The sequence below is a fragment of the Hermetia illucens genome, chromosome 6 (assembly GCF_905115235.1).
Source record: "Hermetia illucens chromosome 6, iHerIll2.2.curated.20191125, whole genome shotgun sequence".
Lineage (NCBI taxonomy): Eukaryota > Metazoa > Arthropoda > Insecta > Diptera > Stratiomyidae > Hermetia > Hermetia illucens.
Window position 1 is genome coordinate 51,862,770 of NC_051854.1, and position 19,642 is coordinate 51,882,411.

The 19,642-nt window shown below is 46.7% G+C and overlaps 1 protein-coding gene across 1 annotated transcript in view; it reads right to left on the minus strand.

Moving 5' to 3' along the window:
- The window catches only part of LOC119660220 (organic cation transporter protein-like), a 35,088-nt gene extending 28,461 nt beyond the window's left edge, over positions 1-6,627 (minus strand). The window contains exon 1 of the mRNA XM_038068658.1: positions 6,356-6,627. Within this exon, the coding sequence (XP_037924586.1) occupies positions 6,356-6,457 (102 nt within the window). The 5' untranslated portion in view covers positions 6,458-6,627. The remainder of the gene's footprint in view (positions 1-6,355) is intronic.
- Positions 6,628-19,642: the final 13,015 nt, after the last annotated feature.

Sequence of the window (19,642 nt, forward strand, 5' to 3'; positions counted from 1 at the left end):
AGAAAACTATAGAGGCCTTCTAAGCCCTCAGTTTTATGTTCAATCTCCAATTTAGCTTTGAATACGCGATTACACTGGTTACATTGGAGGAAAGAACCAATTTTACTGAAATTTAGAGGAAGGCATTCTCCCCATAATCGTCGTCTAGTGGATGTCCAGGTCGCGCTTGAGGGCTTTCAACACGAAAGAGGTGAGGCTGCTTAGTCGAAAGTTGTTCGCAGACTCTGAGGAATCAAGTTGTAAAGAAACTGAAAGCTTAGGCAGGAAGAATTGCGACGAATACAAGTAAAGTCGAGAACCATAATGAGCCGTAGTTCAAAACTGATCCAGCCCCGCGATGCAATACTTTATAGTAGTTCCGTGGGTAGAGTGAAAAGAGAAATAAGTGGGTTTTAGTGAGTAGGAGCCTCATATGAATGCATGGCAGGAGCCATTAATAGATTTTGAACCTTTCCACCTTTCTACAGTAAACAAGTCGCGAAACCGGAAGCTCGCGCTCCAGGTATGAGATATTTTGTTTATTTCTTCTGTGAGTATATGTATTTAGCATGCCAGACTGCTTGCTTTAGTGTAACATTGATATTTAGTATTTTGGGTTGCCGTAAAGACAATTTTGAGCTACTGTAACTTTGTTAGTAATAGTATGATTTTGATCAATTTGGGGATAACATGATTCATTGTGGAATCTATATTGCTACAAGTAGGAAAAAAAGGAGGGAGGGATAGTAATATTCGATTATTAATTTAATTTGAGCACATATCAACATGGAGAGTTTTTGTGATCTGGGCACCGTATAGAGGCAGCTTCATGATTTTTTTTCTATTTTTCGGTAGTTTCTGAGAACGGGTCCGTTAAAGAAATCATCAGTTTTGACGCCTGGCACTCTCGGCTGTCCAACAAATGTCAAAACTAAGACGGCATCGAAAAGTGCTAATCAAGACCTTTCGTCTGATACCCCGCATGCACTCATATTCGGTGAAAAAGTTTTACACCTCCTTTTTGCATGTATGAGGAACCACCCCGCCCCCCCCCCCCCCTTAATATCAACGTAGCAAGATGACACCCACTGCATGTCTGGGCATTCACAGTTCCTACCTTTTCACCAAATTCGGTATGGCCGTTTTCAGGAAAGTGCGCTTTACAGACAGAGAGATCTGTGCTGAGTTGCCAGATCTACTATAATCCACTTTTGCGCTTTTGGAACGGCTTGGTTTGCAAGATTCCGCAATCAGAAGAGTGAGGAAGGCATACGGAGGTACCTAAACAGCAGCTATAAGCTTACTAGCTGAAGAAGCGGTTAAACTGCTGGCGTCTGGTAAAGTAAACATATGTTGGGTCATTTGCCGACTCATGAAGCAGGTGTCCCTCAAGCGTTGCTTTAGATGCTTTGAATTTGGCCATATAGCGATGAAACGCACCGGTGGTTGTGATAGGTCAAAAAGATGCAGAGAATATGGGGGAAAAGATCATATGTTCAGGGATGCTAGGTATGCCAGTCTCGGATGCAAGAAGTCGAAACCCCTAAATGATAGCGGATAATTTCAACGCGTGGGCCGTGGATTGGCGTAGTCATACTACAAACAACAGGGGCTGTATCTTGCTCGAGGCGAGGAACTGGACTTGGTGCTTGCAAATGCGAAAATGTGTTCATTTTCCGTGGGACAGAGTCGAGCACAATAGTCGATCTGACCTATGTGAGTACCATATTGGCAGGAAGTATAGCATGCTTGTCAGTGAGCGTTATACTCATAGCGACCACCAGTTAATTTTCGTCCTGATCGAATATGGGCCATGCAGCCAAGTGTGTTCCCGCGGAGCAGGAAACCGGGGCTGATCCATAAAAAGGTTTGAAGAGAATGCATTCATAGAGATGCCCCAATCCCGGTGGTGCGGTTTCAGAAAAGTTAAGCAGATGATGGGGCGCACAACGAGAGCATGCGACACTGCTATGCCAAGGGGGCGAGTCCTCGCAAAAAGGCGGCCAAACTATTAGTGGAATGAAGAGATCTCGGAGTTGCGGGCTGCATGTCTTCGAGCTAAAAGTATCTGCCAACGATCTGGAGGAAGATCAGACTTCGACTAGAAACGGCAAGTATATGTGAACCTTCGAGATAGGCTTAAGCAGGCTATACGAACTAGCAAGCGAGAATGCTTCAAGGACCGCTGCGTAGAGGCAGACCAAAGTCCGAAGGGAACAGCGTACAGGGTGGTTATGAAGAAAAAGAATACTAGAAGTGCCTCGCTCGCATCTTTAACTCGATCTCGTGGTGGCGCTCTTCCACCCGGATAAAGGGGAGCGCAAAAAACGCAGGACGTCTACACCATACCTGCGGTAACAAAGGAGGAACTTACGCAAATTTGCCTGAGAATTGATGATAATTAAGCTCCCGGTCTGGATGTTGTTCCCAATAGAGCTCTTAAAATCGCTGTTAAGAGCAAACCCGGCTAGGTTTGTCAAAGTATTTGAATCATGCATGGTAGAATGAGTTTTCTCCGATCAGTGGAAAAGGCAAAAAATTAGTTCCGCTTCCGAAGTCGGATAAGCACGCAGGGCATCCATCATCATACCGCCCGATTTGCCTCATCAACACGGTAGGAAAGATGCTCGAAAGGGTCATCTAGACTGCTCCCTATCATTGGATATAAGGATGGACTATCGGAGCGACAATTTGAATTTATACAAGCCCACTCAGCAATCGACGCCGTAGACGTTGTTTTGAAGCTGACTCAAGACGCGATGTCGTCTAATAAATGCTGTGCCGCGGTGATGTTGGACGTCGAAAATGCGTTCAATTCCGCTAACTAGGATTTGGTAGACAGCTCACTGCCTAAAACAGGTGTCCCTAATTATCTGACTAAGCTCCTCAAAAGTTACCTTTCAAAGAGGACACTTTGGTACGATACGGATGAGGAATCCAAGCACCGCAGGAGTACTACTGGGCTCAGTGTTGGGTCTTCTCCTGTGAGACGTGATGCACAATGGGGTCCTTGTCCTTCCCGTGCCAAAGGAGGGTATGATAATCGGTTTCGTTGATGATCTAGCCGTAGTTGTCGGCGCAAAATAATATTGAAGTGCATGTTAACGAAGCCATTAGCGCCATAAAAGCGTTGCTGGAGATGGTTCAGCTTGACCTTGCGGAACAAAAGACAGAGGCGATCTTAATTACCAACCGTAGGAAGAGAATTACCGTTAATATTCGCGTTGGTGGTCACATCATCACTTCGAAGCCGGTTATCATATACCTGGGAATGATGATTGACGCTAAAATCAATTTCAAAGGATAACTGGACTATTCCTGTGAGAAAGTGGCAGATACCAGCGTATCATTAGCGCGTATGATGCCCAATATTGGAGGTCCAAGATACAGTCCCAGATATTTGTGGCCGGAGTTGTTCGTTCAACACTATTATATGCGGCATCAGTTTGGGAGGAACCACTAGCGTGTGAAAGTAGACGGCGGAGAGTAAACATGACTTATTGTTTAGTGGCGCTAAGGGTGTGTAGTAGCCTTCAGAACCGTATGAAGCGACGCAGCGCGTGTTATTGCTGGAATGATAACGATGGATATTCTGGTAAGTGAGGAACCCTGCATATACGAGAAAAAGAGAACGAACGAACGGCGGCACACAGGATTACAGGATTTATTTGCACCAATTCAGGCTAGATGATTCTCCTTTTTGTCCTGAATGTGGTTGCACACCTGAGGACCCGGAGCATGTTATGTTCCACTGTCCAGGATTTTGCTCAAAGAGGAGGAGCCTGAAAAACTCTCTCTCTCTCAACATAAGCCCGCAGAACATAGTCGGGGAAATGCTGAAGTCGGAGAGAAACTGGTGTATGTTAAACTCCGCAATCAAAAGTATACAGGAGGAACTTGGAAAAGCGGAGCGCGCAAGGAGGACGCGAAGAAGGGAAGGTTTTTTCACATAATGCGTAGTCCGCCCCGCGAAGTAAGGCTTTGCGGCGGTGCCACGGGAAGGAAGAAGGGAAAATTGACGATAGTTTTAGTGGATGAGAGTCCCACACACTGCTGCAACCTGACGCGGCAGTGGCTTTGTAAGATTTCCACCTCTATCCATAAAACCAAGAAAAAAACAGACAGATATTGAACCCATTTTAATAAGGTTTTGTTTTACACATTGACCCGCTGATGTGGAGTATGATAGTGGATGAACTCCTGGACGTGTTAACAAATACTGGAATACAAGTCCAGGGTTACGCGGACGACACTGTTTTAATCTGTAGGGGCAAATATGAAGATACCCTATGTGATAGAATCCAAATTGGACTAAGGGTTACTAGTGCCTGGTGCAGGAAGGTGGGACTGCGGATCAACCAAGTCAAAACCACCATAGTGCCATTCACTAGGAGGCGTAAGCTTGAACACCTGAGAGCCATAACATTACACGATATGGAGGTGAAACGAGAAACACAGGTCAAATATTTTGGAATTACGCTAGACCTATGGAAGACACATGTGGGAAACACTTGCCGAAAAGCCACGAGGGCTCTGATGACTTGTAAATCCATAGCAGGAAAAAAATGGGGTTGCAGCCCGAAGATACTACTTTGTATATATAGTGCAATAGTAAGGCCAATGATTAGCTATGGAGCGGTATTCTGGGCAGAAAGTACCGAACTCAGCACACAAGCCAGGGAATTACATAAGCTTCAAAGGCTGGCTTGCGTGTGTATCAGTGGGGCAATAAGGACATGCCCAACGGCATCCCTGGTGGTCCTTCTGGGATTAAACCCTCTCCGTCTGCACATACAGATGTAGGCAAGAAGGGCAATATTCAGGATGGCCGGTAGTATCAGTGAGGTGGGGAGCTGCCTAAATCGAAGGAAAATTGATATTCTTTCTAGGCGATATCCCGAATCACTGATACCAAGCGATAACATGACAACGAGGGTTTACTTCGATAAGAAGTTTGAAACACGTTGGATTAACAAGGCAAACTGGGAGAGCGTGGCTACGACATACGGCTTAAACCAGCAACTGATTACTTGGTACACTGACGGATCCCTCACAGCAGAGAGGGGCGGGTGCCGGTATCATTGGTCGAAGGAAAATGTACTTTGAGCTAATGACATATTCCAGGCGAAAATATACGCCATAGACAAATGTGCCTGCTTTAATCTGCAAAGGAACTACAGGAGGCAGAACACAGCTATTCTCACCGATAGCCAAGCAGCGATCAAGGCACTTAGGCACTTAGGACGAACAAGCCAAGAAGGGAGCAGGGACGTCTTTGTACGGGTCAGAACCCTTCTGTGAAATCGGAAACGGTTTCTTGGCTATGAATCTATGAAATGAAGAGGAACGGTTGAGGGAGCTATACTGGGCGGGCATACCAAGGATAGAGCAGTCCAGGGTGCTTATTGGGGGATACGAACCCATACGCACAAAGGATTGCGTAAACCTCACCAAAAATAACCTCCGAATCATAGTGGGAATCCTCACTGGTCATTGTCGGCTGAACTATCACCTAGGGAAGCTAGGGATATCTACGGACACTGCCTGCAAGTTTTGTGAGGAGGATGACGAAACCTCTATACACGTCCTAGGACAGTGTCCGGCACTTGTGCAAAGTAGGTTGAGGCATCTGGGAGAACACTTAATACCAGATGCAAAGTTGAAAGATCTGGAAGTAGCGAACATACTAAAGTTCCTGACGGTTATAGGCCTACTTGAGATACTATGATCAATAGGTACACTATAACCAGTAAAAGGAGCAGAATAGTTCTTCAAGGACGCGGTGCGACTTTCCCTTAACAGAATAATAATAACAATAATACACATTGACGCCATTCATGTTCCAGTCTTGTTTGACGCGAATATTTGACCCAAACTTTTACTAGAAGGTATGAAAGTCATAGGTACCCTTCCAAAACACTGAGCTTGAATGGATTGTCTCAGGTCCGTTACAAGAACTGGAGCTCGACCTCATGGCGACTTGTGATATGCCTTTGAATAGTGATGTAGTGATAAAACCATTGTTTTGGCTGAGCAAAACTGTAGAAAAAACCTATTTGGAGTACCACTATCGAGAAAAGGACGGAAGGTGGCAGGCCTGGTGAGCTATTTTAGATAAGTAAAAATTTGAATATGAGTATTATCGTTCAATCAAAGCTCTAAGGTTAGTTAGGATATGTGGAGAGTGTAGCCAGAAATCAATTCTGAGGTCACGACCTACACACCCAGCACGCGAAAGGGCAGAAAGACTAAGCTACATTTATAAGTGTTCACTAACAACTCACTGATCAAGTCCTTTGTGTGATTACAGGTGCCGCAGCAATAGTGACCTTGACTGAAATAATCTGATGAAAACAAACTTCGGATTTCTACTCACCTCTATGGTATCTAGTCCTGTAGTTAAGATTGACGCAATAATAATTTTCACTTCAACCTCTCTTATGTATCCATCCACATCAATAACATCCACAATGCACATTCACAACGTAAACAACTACATCACGAACTTCTGGAGCTATGTATATCGTGCAAATGAATTCAAGGAATTCAATGGTGAAGTTCAAGAACGCCACAAACAAAACTTTCCTGCCCGGAACATAGGAGCAACCTGTACCAGATATTCCCAAGAACGCTCAAAAACTAATCGCGGTAACAGTCGGTGCATCCTTAAATATATGTTACCATGTATGTGACTATCAAAAAGTTCTTGAAAAAAGGAGGGAGTTATTCTTGCAACCTGTTTACGTCCATTAAAAGAAAAGACAGTGTAAATCGGTAAATTCTTAGTGTGAGTATTACGAAGCGCTTGGGAGGAAGATAGAATAGGGAAGTTCGTATTCTCCATTCTCAGTAATATTCCTTTCCTAGGTTTGGGTATAGCGAAAAACAATAGTTTGAACTGAATAGCCGTTAAATGGTCAATCAGGCAAAAGCGGTCTTATATTTTCTTAAGCATGTGTAAAGAAAGTCATTTCCAATTAATATTTTTCCATTAAGTATCCATTAATGGATATGAAGGTACCAAATAAATAAATATGACCGGTTTTATTTTAGAACCCCCTAAAACACGACTTCAGGTCTTTTCCTTCAAATTTCTATTGTATACGTCTACTAGTGATACACCAATAAAACTGTCATATCCCCTGCAGATAAAACAGGTATCACTTTCCGGAGATACTCTCACAATCTGTAAAAATGCGATTCCAGGTAAACATGTTAATATGTATACAGCCATAACTGCGGTTACTACATAAACGAATGGTCGGAAAAGTAAACTGAAAAGGATAGAAAACTATAGACAATTGTTTGTCTTCTACGTAAATAAAATTAGCAGACGAGAAACCACTCAGAAAAAGATATTTATGAGTCCAGGAATAATTGTAATTAGAATATTTCGCGATAAAGTCCTCCAACTGTAGGGGTAGTTTAGACGGTGTTAATCCGCGCACACTCCTACTTGAGTACAAATATTTTCATGGAATTATACCTGAATTCCAGCAAATATTTATATATATAAATTGTGTCAAAATTAACAAATGAATTATTGAAAAGAAAAACTCGGAAAACTACTGGACACCCGCAATAAATTTCCAGCAATATCTAAACTGCTGTGGGTAACTACTGCCCTGGAATCTAGGTGGAATTCAATGGTATTTTGATTGAAATACGTAAATTGCCAGATAAAAAAAAGTAAATTTAAGCAACAATTGGCATATGGGAGCGTAAAAACAAAACTTCGCCCCGAGGGTACAACTTCATCAGTCCACTTCACAGAACTGGAGATCATCACTAAATCCGTAAAAGTGGCGTGACACTTTCATTGATAGGCAACTGTATCTCACACCTTCAGAAACCAGAACCGAACAAAATAAAAAGTTCCGAATTGCACAGTTGCTACACAAAGTACCTTAGCTTTTTTTTTCAAACCATCGTAGGTAAAAGTGGTTAACCCAATGAAGAAGGACCAGTAAAAAACAGATGGATCGAATTGATCTTCAGACTAAATCGTTATCTGTCGAAAGCTTTGAAGTGGACGATCGCCCCTACGTTCCTACGTCATCCTTGTCAACCTTTTATTATGGTCTCTCATCCTCGTAACTTCCCCGGGATATTGCCACTCTCCTTAATCTCTTCCGTTCACAAGGTAACCTTAAGATGTGTCACTCATTGATCTTGTTAGTTAGTGGATTCCCCTGCAATTAAGTCGTTACTCTTTACTGAGTGTGATACTACCAGCACCTATCCAATCTGCTCAGTAGCATCTAACGCGCTCTTAACTCGTGTTGCGAGATTAACTGGACGAGCTGCTTTAAAGTAGAGTTAACAAAAATTGAACCTCTCGACGGCTACAGCAATTTTTGATAACTACTCTTATAGCTGAAATGAGAGAGTAAATATTTGAAGGGAACAGCTTGAACTTTTTGATTATGTGCACTGTTTACGGGTTGTGGAACATCAAGGCCTATGCCTCTACCAAAAGCAAGGGTCATACTTGCATGTTCGAAATTTTTAACGCTCTGTTCATTAATGTAAATGACTGGTCCGCCTGGTAACCTTTTTATTGGCACTCATCTTCTTCTACCTTTCATTAGAATCAGAGGTAATGATTTAGTTTTTGTACAATTCCGTCCCTTTCACATTCCCGTGTCAATCAATCCGATGCTTGGGATCGCACCAGAACCTGAAATACAAAAAGGGATATCACGCTATGTCGAAACTTACGTGGACGCGCAGCTGGAAATGGGAAAAAAATGGAGAAGGAAGATCCAGGACTAATCACAACCTTAGCAGTTATCTCTCCTGTCTCAGGTTTGGGGTTGGGCCTTTCCTTGATATCCTTAGGCCATAATAATGGAAGAGCCTTTTAGTGTACGTTTTGTGGGCGTTAGAGGAGAGCGAATCATCAACAACGGCGCAACAACCGGTATCCGATCTAGGCCTGCCTTAATAAGAAACTCCTGACATCCCAGTTTTGCGCCGAGGTCCACCAATTTCATATCCCTAAAAGCTGCCTGGCGTCCTGACTTACGCCATTGCTCCATCTCAGGCGTCTTCTTTTTCTACCGGCTGCTCGATTTGGATGAAGGCAGTTTGTACGTCTCGGGTGGTTCTTCCCATGATGTCGATATCGTCAGCATAGGCCAGTAGTTGGGTGGACTTAAAGAGGATCGTACCTCTTGCATTTACCTCAGCATCACGGATCACTTTCTCGAGGGCCATGTTAAAGAGGACGCATGATAGGACATCCCCTTGTCGTGCACCGTTGTTGATGTCGAATGGTCTTGAGAGTGATCCTGCTGCTTTTACCTGGCCTCGCACATTCGTCAGGGTCAGCCAAGTCAGTCTTATTAGTTTCGTCGGGATACCGAATTCTCTCATGGCCGTGTACAGTTTTACCCTGGCTGTGCTATCATAGGCGGTTTTAAAGTCGATGAGTAGATGGTGCAACTGTTGTCTATATTCCAACAGTTTTTCCATCGCTTGCCGCAGAGAGAAAATCTGATCTGTTGCTGATTTGCCTGGAGTGAAGCCTCTTTGGTATGGGCCAATGATGTTTTAGACATATGGGGTTATCCGGCCTAGCAAGATAGCGGCGAATATCTTATAGATGGTAATCAGTAACGTGATACCTCTATAATTGCTGCACTGTGTGATATCTCCCTTTTTATGTATGAGACAGATAATGCCTCTTCGCCAGTCGTCAGGCATTGATTCACTGTCCCACACCTTGAGCACAAGTTGATGAACCACTTGGTGTAATTGGTTGCCTCCATATTTAAGCAATTCGGCTGTAATTCCCTCGGCTGCTGGCGACTTATGATTTTTAAGCCGAGGAATTGCACGAACTGTTCCTTCTATATTTGGTGGTGGCAACAATTGTCCGTCCGGGATCTTGACTGCCTCACAGAAAAGGTCGAAGTAGAGGAGGCGCTAAAGCGTCAATGTCCAGAGGTAACCAATGCCCGGGTAGGTATTACCTCTGTAAATGCTCGAGGCCAAAAACTTGCCGTGGTGGATGTCCCCGAGCAATATGCGAGGAAACTCCTTAACAGCGGGAGAATCAAAATCGGATGGGTAGTATGCAGGGTACGAATGCGGATAGTCCCCACCAAGTGCTACAGGTGTCTGGACTATGGACACACGTCAGCAGCTTGCAAGGGTCCGGACAGGAGGACAGCATGCCGGAGATGCGGCCAAGGAAAGCGAGAGTTGTGTTCTCTGCAGGGATCGTGGCGCGTCTGGCGAAAGCGTCGCACACACTGCGGGCTCGGGACGGTGTCCAATCTTCAGGGCGGAATTGGATAGGGCTAGGGTGCGAACGCCATGATCCGTATTTTGCAAATTAACATGCACCGGAGTGCAACCGCTCACCAGTTGCTAGCACAGTTCGCTGCGGAAGTAAATGCTGATCTAGTGCTGATTAGCGAGCAATACCGAAACAAGGACCCGTCCTCATGGTATCTCGACCTATCGGGCACCGCTGCCATCTGGGTTCGGGACGACGTTCGACTTCGTGTTCTTGCCGAAGGCCGGGGGGACGGATTTGTCTGGATCCGGTGCTTAGGGATAACGTTTTTTAGCGTTTACCTGACGCCGAATGAGGCGATTCCGGACTTTCGGCGCCGGCTTGATGCTCTGGAGGACGCCGTTTCGAGCACGGAGGGACGAATCCTGGTTGGCGGTGATTTTAATGCCAGGGCTCTTGAATGGGGCATGCCTCAATCAGACTCCAGAGGGAAACGGATTCTGGAAATGGCGGCGAGAACCGGGCTCGTAATTTTAAACACCGGATCCACGCCAACGTTTCGGCGCCCAGGTTGTGAAGGAAGCATTCCCGACATCACTTTTGCGTCGGAATCTCTGTCATCATCGGTGGACGGGTGGCGAGTCCTAGAAGAATTCTCTGCAAGTGATCATCAGTACATTGCGTTCGAAGTGTTTGACGCTACTTGCCGGCGAGCACCAACACGACGTTCCCCCTGCGTGTGGAATGTCGCGAAGGTGAACATCGGAAGGTTCGTCGAAGCTCTTGGAGCAGGTAGGGCCGCGCTAGGGGGCACTCCGGGGGGTGGTGGTGTCGCAGCTGACACGGTCGTAAATTCAATGATGAACCTGATAACGACGGCGTGTGAGGCCTCCATGTCACGGAGAGGCCCCAGGCGCGACAAGCCTTCTATGTACTGGTGGACGGCGGAAATTGCCGACCTACGGAAGGAGTGTCATAAGCTCCGCCGTTTGGCACAACGTTTGTACGCCAACGAGGAGGCATATGCCATAAAGGCACAATATAGATCAGCAAAAAGGAGACTCCGCAGCGCTATAAATAAAAGCAAAGCTCGCGGCTGGCAAAATCTTGTTAATGAGGTGAATGATGACCCGTGGGGACTTGGCTATAAGCTTGTCACTCGGAAAATCAGGGCTCTGCGAAAGCCCTGCATATTGAGCACCGACCAGATGGACCGCATTGTGCGGGCATTGTTCCCCAGACACCCTGTACGGGTTGATGTAAACAGCACGGAAAGCGTCGTGGATTGCCCCCTTTTCACAATGGGAGAACTCGAAGAAGCGGTTCTCACTATGAAAAACAGGAAGGCAGCAGGTCCTGATGGCATCTCGGCGGAAGTTTACAAACTGGTGTTCCGCCAACGGCCAGAATTGCTGCTCGAAGCGTTCAACGCGTGCTTGAAGGAGGGCATTTTTCCTTGTCGCTGGAAAGTGGCCAGACTTGCGTTGATCAGTAAGGGTAAAGGAGACACGGAGCCGGGGCACACGGCCGCCGATCTCGACGGATAGTGCTCCTCATAACGCTTGATGTCAGAAATGCCTTCAATTCCGTAAGATGGACAGATATGCTGGGCACACTAGAGAACTCCTTTCACGTGTCAAGCTATCTCTTGCGGATATTGAGGGATTATCTGAAAGCCCGCTCCCTGTTCTATGAGACGCTAGAGGGCCAGAGGAGGATGGAAATCACGTCGGGAGTAGCGCAGGGATCCATCCTAGGGCCGGACCTCTGGAACGCTTCTTACGATAGTCTGCTGAGACTCGATATGCCTGAAGAGTCGCGCCTGGTCGGTTATGCAGACGACGTTGCGGCACTGGTTGCCGGAAGCACTGTTGAACAGGCGCAAAGCAGACTTGGCATATTGATGCGACGGGTAACCGGATGGATGACTGCTCGCGGTTTCAACCTTGCGCTGGAAAAAACCGAAGTAGTCATCCTCACCAGAAGGAGAATCCCGACCTTGCGTCCCATATCGATCGACTCGAAGATGAGCTTCTTGGAGCAAATCAAAGCAGCAGCGGACAGTGCTGCAGCAGGAGTCGCGGCCTTGAGTCGGCTAATGGCGAATGTCGGCGGCCCTATATCAACTAGGAGACGTCTCCTCATGGGAGCAACGCAGTCCGTCCTTCTCTATGGTGCGGAGGAATGGGCTGATGCCCTTGACAAGGAGGTGCATCGTAAACGCCTCGCTCAAGTGCAGAGGCGGGGAGCTTTGCGAGTGGCGTCTGCTTATCGCACCGTCTCCGAACCGGCTGTGATGGTGATTGCGGGAGTGATCCCCGTAGCCCTCCTTGCCAAGGAGCGCAAAGCTATCTACCGCCGTAAGAGCGAAAACTTAAGAGAAGTGGTTGCCCGTGAAGAACGTCAACGCACCCTTAACGAGTGGCAACTTTCTTGGCAAAATTAGCCAAGGGGCAGGTGGACTGCGCGGCTCATCGACAAATTAGATCCGTGGTTGAACAGAACGCACGGTGAGATTGATTACTTCCTTACCCAACTTCTAAGTGGGCATGGTGGTTTTCAGTCTTACCTGCACAGGGTTGGGAAGGCGCGATCTCCTGATTGTGTGTTCTGCAATAGAGTGGCGAATGACGCTGAACACACCTTTTTCTCTTGCGAGAGGTGGGATGGCCTCCGCCAGCAGCTTTATGCAGACACAGGGGAGCTCTCTCCAGATAACATTGTGCGAGAGATGCTGAAGAGCGCTGGCAGCTGGAATCGTATCGCGCATTATGTTCGGGCTCTTCTTACTACGAAGAAGATTGAACTCGACCGACAGAGGGATCGGATGGTAAGGGGTTCCCTGAACTAACAACTCCCTTCCTCCCCTCCCCTCCCGTTGGTGAAGAGAATTCCCTGACTTGAAGGCTCCCAAAGCCGGGAGAGCGGGAGGGCTAGCCCGAAGTAATGTGTCAAACGATTCCAGGCTAGTTCTCTGATGACAGGGAGGTGTTTAGTTGGTAGTCCGCCAGCGTGCTGTTGCGGGAGTCCAACACTCTGTGCGTAAACGCATTCACCTACCCTACTCCCAAGAAAAAAAAAAAAAAAAGAAAACAATTATCCGTCGTCTTCAGTTGACGGAACGTTCAACTCGGCGATGTTTTGGTTATTCAGTAGTTCATCAAAGTACTCAACCCATCGCTCCAATATGCCCATTCTGTCGGAAATCAGATTTCCCTCTTTGTCTCAGCATGATGAGCATCGAGGTGTGTAAGGCTTCATTTTGCTGACTTGTTGGTAAAACTTCCGCTTTCTGCGCCTGGTGCGGTTGCTTCCTGTACTTTTCGTGTTCACAGACCTGTTGGTTCTCCCAGGCTTCTTTTTTCCATCTGTCAAGTCGCTTCTCCGCTCGCCGGAGTTCGTGTTAAGCCTCCGCGCGTGCCCGCGTTCTTTGAGAATGGAACATTACTCGGTATGCAGCATTCTTTCGTTCCGTTGCTAGCTTACATTCTTCGTCAAACCAGCCATTCCGACTCTTTTTTGCGGCTGGGGCCAAATATGTTTGTGGCCGTATTTATGATAACGTTCTTCAGGTGATTGTGAAGATTGTCTTATAGGTGTTCCGGAGGGCTGCGTTGTGGATGGCTTCAGTGTTAATTGTTACCTAATTGTCAGAGGAGATTCTGGGTGGTATTTTTATTCGAACTCGGAGCACCATGCTAACGAGATAGTGATCCGAATCTATATTGCCCCCCCCCCCATATGCTCTGACATTCATCAAGTCTGAGGGGTGACGGCATTCGATCAACACGTGGTCAATTTGGTTGAAAGTGGTCCCATCTGGAGGGGCCCATGTTTGTTTGTGAACCGCTTTCCGCGCAAACCAGGTACTTCCAACAATTGAATAATCCGCAGTCTGTTATCATTTTTTTTTGTTGTAAGCTATGGGAGCCAACATATCGCCTGACGGACCCCGTGTCCGTCCCTATTTAGCTGTTAAAATCCCCTAGTATGATTTTGATATCATATTTAGTCTGATCTCGCCAGCAGAGTTCATAGTCGTTCACTTATGTTTTCAAAGCCGATAACAGCAGGTTTCATATTTTGGCTGACTATGAAACCTACTCCGAGCACACGGTTTACTGGATAGCCACTAGAATATATGGTGTAGCGACTGTTCTCCAGGAAACCGGTCCCTGTCTAACGCATCGTTATTCCGTTCTCGTTGACGAGTTTGTTGTTGTAACATCCATCCATTCTGAGGCTCCTGTTGTGGCTTCGTAACATGTTGCTTTCCGTGCAGGGTTGTCAGCCCTACCCAACCCCCAACCTGGAGGACCACTTGGTAGATTCTCTCCCGTTTTAAGACGCGAAGGAAGAGCGAATCCTGCAGTCAAAAACCGCGAGTTCAATAATTACAACAAAAACAAAATAAAAAAATGCTAAAATTGAAGGTTAATAAAAGGAAAGTGGAAAAAATAAATAAGAATAATTTAATCACTTTTAATCGCTTTGCTTGAATTTATATGAAGGAAGAGAGGAGAGGAAGAAGAGCATTGCACATGTTCGACGTTCTTCACTCACTGGTGCGTGTACAATTTTGCGCATCTACTCTGGGCTTAATGCGTGTATATGATGCAGAGCACTGGTGTGCGGCGACACAAATGAGAAGAAGGAGAAATTTAAGGTCCGGTACGGATAACCGGCGGGAGTCGTCTGACTTGGTGACTGGGTCGGGCTCTCGTAATGGACAGCACGGCGTCGAAACCGCTAGTCGTGGGGCGGTTCGACGTCTAGGCGCCACGACGACCAGGAGCACAGCTCCGCCTGCTGCAGCTGTTTCGCCACAACCTGTGGCGACCACTTCAGCAGGTTCGCGTAGGAAGCGGATGAAATGGACTGAAGAAATGAACCTCTTCATCATCCGCTCCTACTACGAAATAACGGCGGGGGCGGGTACAACATCTTACCGCCCCTTGTTGCACCAGAGATTCGTCGAGCGTTTCCCGCAATTCGCGCACGTGACTGTGCAGCGAGTCGCAGACCAGTACCGCTTTATTACTCGCAGCGACACAATCCCGGCCACCATCAGGGAACGTGTTCGACTTTAAGTCATCGGGGAAACTGGTGACCGAGAGTCGATGGGGGCAGAGGCAGCGGCATCAACAACACCACGCCGCACTGCAGGCAACAGGTTCAGTACTCGCCGAAGCACTCTTCTCCACCGTCCAGCTGAGGTTTCCGCTGAAGTTCGGGACGAATTCCAAAGAGCGTGTATAGAATTCTCGGATATGGATCCTTTGCATAGACCAGGTATTCCCAGGCTCTATGCATCTCCAGCAACTCCGGGAATTCTATCTCAAATCAATGATGAGATTGCGTCTCGACTGTGTGCTGATATGTCGTTGCTGCAACTACAATCACTTGTGTATTGTGGTGCAGTTGCGGCTATCAGATTGCACGGTCAGAAGATTCGCTTTCGTGTTATTGGTTTGAGTGACAAAAGAGATCCACCATGGAAAATTCGTCTGGAACGTCGGCGGGACTCACTAAGGCAGGACATTGCTAGACTGATTCAGATCAGCACTGGCAATGCCAGCCGACGGGTGAGAAACAAAGTGCAGAGGGTTTACCGGAACTATGCCATCCCCTGTGAGACACCCGTTGTTGAAATTCTGGACACACTAAAACAGAAACTTTCTGTCATATGCAGTCGGTTACGGCGGTATGGCGAAAGTTATTCCAGACGTGTCCAGAATGCAACATACGCGAGGAACCAGCGAAGCTTTTTCAGATCTCCCAGCATGCTGAGCATGCTGAGTGGATCACCGCCGAAGGCACCCGCCATGTCAATACACCTGGCATGAATTTCGCGGATGTTACCGAAGAGGAAGTTCGACGAACCATAAACAGCTCGAAGAACTGGAGGGGACCAGGTCTGGATCGGGTGCAGAATTTCTGGTATAAGAAATTTACCAACGTACACAGTCGGTTGGTACGCAGTATAAATGAGGTCATGAGTCGGCCGGAGGAATTTCCACCTTTCCTCACTGCGGGGATTACCTACCTTATCCCTAAGAAGGACACGGTGCAGGACCCCGCAGACACAAGACCGATCACTTGCTTACCAACCCTCTACAAATTCATCACGTCCATTATTAGTGGAAGGATCAATGCGCACCTCGAGACCAACAACATTCTGTCCGAGGAGCAGAAGGGCTGCCAAGTTGGGTCAAGGGGTTGCAAAGAGCAACTCATTATCGACTCGGTAGTTGTAGGACAAGCAACTAGAGGCCAAAGAAACCTCTTCAGTTGCTATATCGATTATGCCAAGGCTTTTGATAGCGTTCCGCATACCTGGCTAATCGACATCCTAAATCTGTATCGCATTGATCCGAAACTAATAAAGTTTTTGGCGACAGTCATGGAAGGGTGGCATACCACCTTATCAGTCCGTACATCTGAGGGTGCTAATACCTCAGAGCCCATCCGTATACGGAGGGGCATCTTCCAGGGGGATTCATTGAGTCCTCTTTGGTTTTGTATGGCACTGAACCACCTTTCATGGCTACTGAATGATGCTAGAGGGCATGGTTTTGCAATAAAGTATGGCCTACGTACTAAGTGCGAACTGACACACTTGATGTACTTAGATGACATCAAGCTGTATGCTGGTACTGACGACCATCTTAGAAGTCTGTTGCGAATAATAGACATGTTCAGCCGTGATATTCGGATGGAGTTTGGATTAGACAAATGTCGAATCCAAGCCATCCGCAAAGGTCATCACGAGCCACATGCCGGACATAGCATTGGTGACCTCCACATCGAAGCTATGACCGAGACAGACTTCTACAAGTACCTAGGAATTCTGCAAGGAACCCATGCTCGAGTTGGTGATCTGAAAGAAGATCTGCTGTCCGAATTCCTGCGACGTGTAAAGCTGGTGCTGAAATCGCATCTCTCGGGGAAGAATAAAATAAGCGCGTTGAATGTGTTCGCTATCCCTTCACTGGCTTATGCATTCGGAATATTGCCGTGGACGAAGACCGACCTGGAAAACGTCCAGCGGCGGATACGGACAACTATGTCCAAATTCCGAATGCATCACCCAAAGTCTGCCGTGGAGCGGATGAACCTGCCTCGTGACATCGGAGGTAGGGGCGTGGTTGACGTGGCGGCACAACATCATCGCCAAGTCGACTCGCTGCGCGCTTATTTTTACAGCAAAGAGCAGTCGAGTCCCTTGCATGCGGCTGTCTGTAAGGCAGACTGTGGACTGACTCCACTTAACTTGAAGGATCGATCTTTCAATCCTCTGAGTGGGGTGAAGTCGGACCAAGAGCGGATCGAGGAATGGAAGTCGAAGGCAATGCACGGTAAACACGTGAATTGTCTTTGGCAGCCATTTGTCGATTTGCATCTGTCGAACAGATGGCTGTGTGCTGGGGAGCTCTTTGCTGAGACGGAGGGGTTCATGTGTGCCATTCAGGATGGTGTGGTCGCCACCCGAGCTTATAAAAAGCTCATCATGAAAGAACGGGTGGAGAACGACCAGTGCAGAATGTGTGGTTCGGCGTTAGAGACGTTGGACCATCTCATTTCTGGCTGTACTGTTATGGCACCGGTGCAGTACATCACCAGGCATAATGCTGTATGTAAGGTTATCCATCAAAACCTTGCATACAAGCATGGGCTGATCACGGGGACATGTCCGGTTTACCGATACGAGCCGCAAGCAGTACTTGATAGTTCTGCTTACAGCATGTATTGGGACCGGCAAGTTCTGACTGATCGCCATACCGCACACAACAAGCCTGACGTACTATTAGTTGACAAGACAGGTCGCTCCGCGTATATTATTGATGTTGCTATCCCCCATAATAGCAACATTGAACGGAAATACGTGGAGAAGAAGGTGAACTATGAGCCATTGGCTCGGGAAATCAAAGAAATTTGGCGTCTCGAGCGGGTGGTTGTTGTTCCCATAATATTGTCAGCTACAGGTATTGTACCTAAATCCCTCACGGCTTCCCTTGATGTCCTGAGACTTTCGCACAGTCTGGTTCAAACCATGCAGAAGTACACCACTCTGCATACGTACTCGATGTTGCGGGGAGTACTCGACGGATTCTCCCACTGACCTACCACCGGCCACCACCACCAGTGCCCCTTTAGTTTTTAAGTAGGTAGGATCGTCCGAGCCTAAATGCTTGGCACTTAGTGCTAGTATTAGGTAAAATCCGGCAGCTGCCGAGATTGTGATAACTCGGAAATAATCGTTGGCGCAACAATCCATGTTGGATCAGGGCCTTGAAGTCTGTTAGAGCACTTCATTCAAGACCGTAACAGTACACTAGGAGGCAATGTTGTCAGCATTGCGCTCGCCCGAGATTATTACCCTGATTTGACTCAGGTACTCATTCACAACTGAGTCGACTGGTATCCGATACTCACTGTATGTGTGAGCGTTCACAGTTCCCACCTTTCTTCTAAATTTGTCAATCGCTATAACCGTCTCCGAGAAAAATGCGTGTGACGGACAAACAGGCAGACAGACAAACAGTAAACCGATTTTAATAAGGTTTTGTGTTTGGCAAAGAAGAGAGCAAACTTACGAACTCGCCCAGAGGCAATTGTTAAATTTGAGCCCCAAGATATATACAACGTTGACGAGACAGGAATCACAACAGTACAAAAACCAGACAGAGTGGTCGCATTAAAAAGATTCAAACAAATAGGACGTATAACCTCAGCTCAAAGAGGATGTCTGGTGACACTCGCAGCATGCGTTTCAGCTGGAGGTTCTATGATTCCCCCTTTCTTTGTTTTTCCACGAAATAAGCTGAAGGAACACTTTCTCCAAAGACATGCTAACAAATCAGGTTGGATGATGGAGACTAACCTGATAAAGTTTGTAAAACATTTCATTAATTTTACGAGATGTTCAAAAGAGAGACAAGTTCTTCTTCTCCTTGATAATCACAACTCCAACTTGTCTACTGAGGCTCTTGATTTGCTCAAAGAGAACGGGGTTGTAATTTTATCACTTTCCTTCAACTCAGACATATTCGATGATTCTGAATTCCCCTCTGATATCAGTAAATGTTCCCCTTCCTGTGGTACCTTCAACGTCTGCACATTCTATAGCTTCAGGTGGTATACTATATCTATTACCGAAAGGAGGGCCAAGAAAGAGTCTAATCGTGGAAAAAGATGAAGAAAAGCCGAACTTCTAACCGACACTCCAGTCCAAAACTTGCTGGCCGCTGAAAGGAATAAAAAATCAAAAAGATCAGCAAAAAATAAGAGACCAGTTTTTAAATAATGACTCCTGGAGAAATTGACAACCGGCATTTTAGTTTGTAATTATCAGGATAGCTGAGTAGTTAGAGCACAAGGCTATCGTACCGGAAGGTCGCGGTTCAAATCTCACCG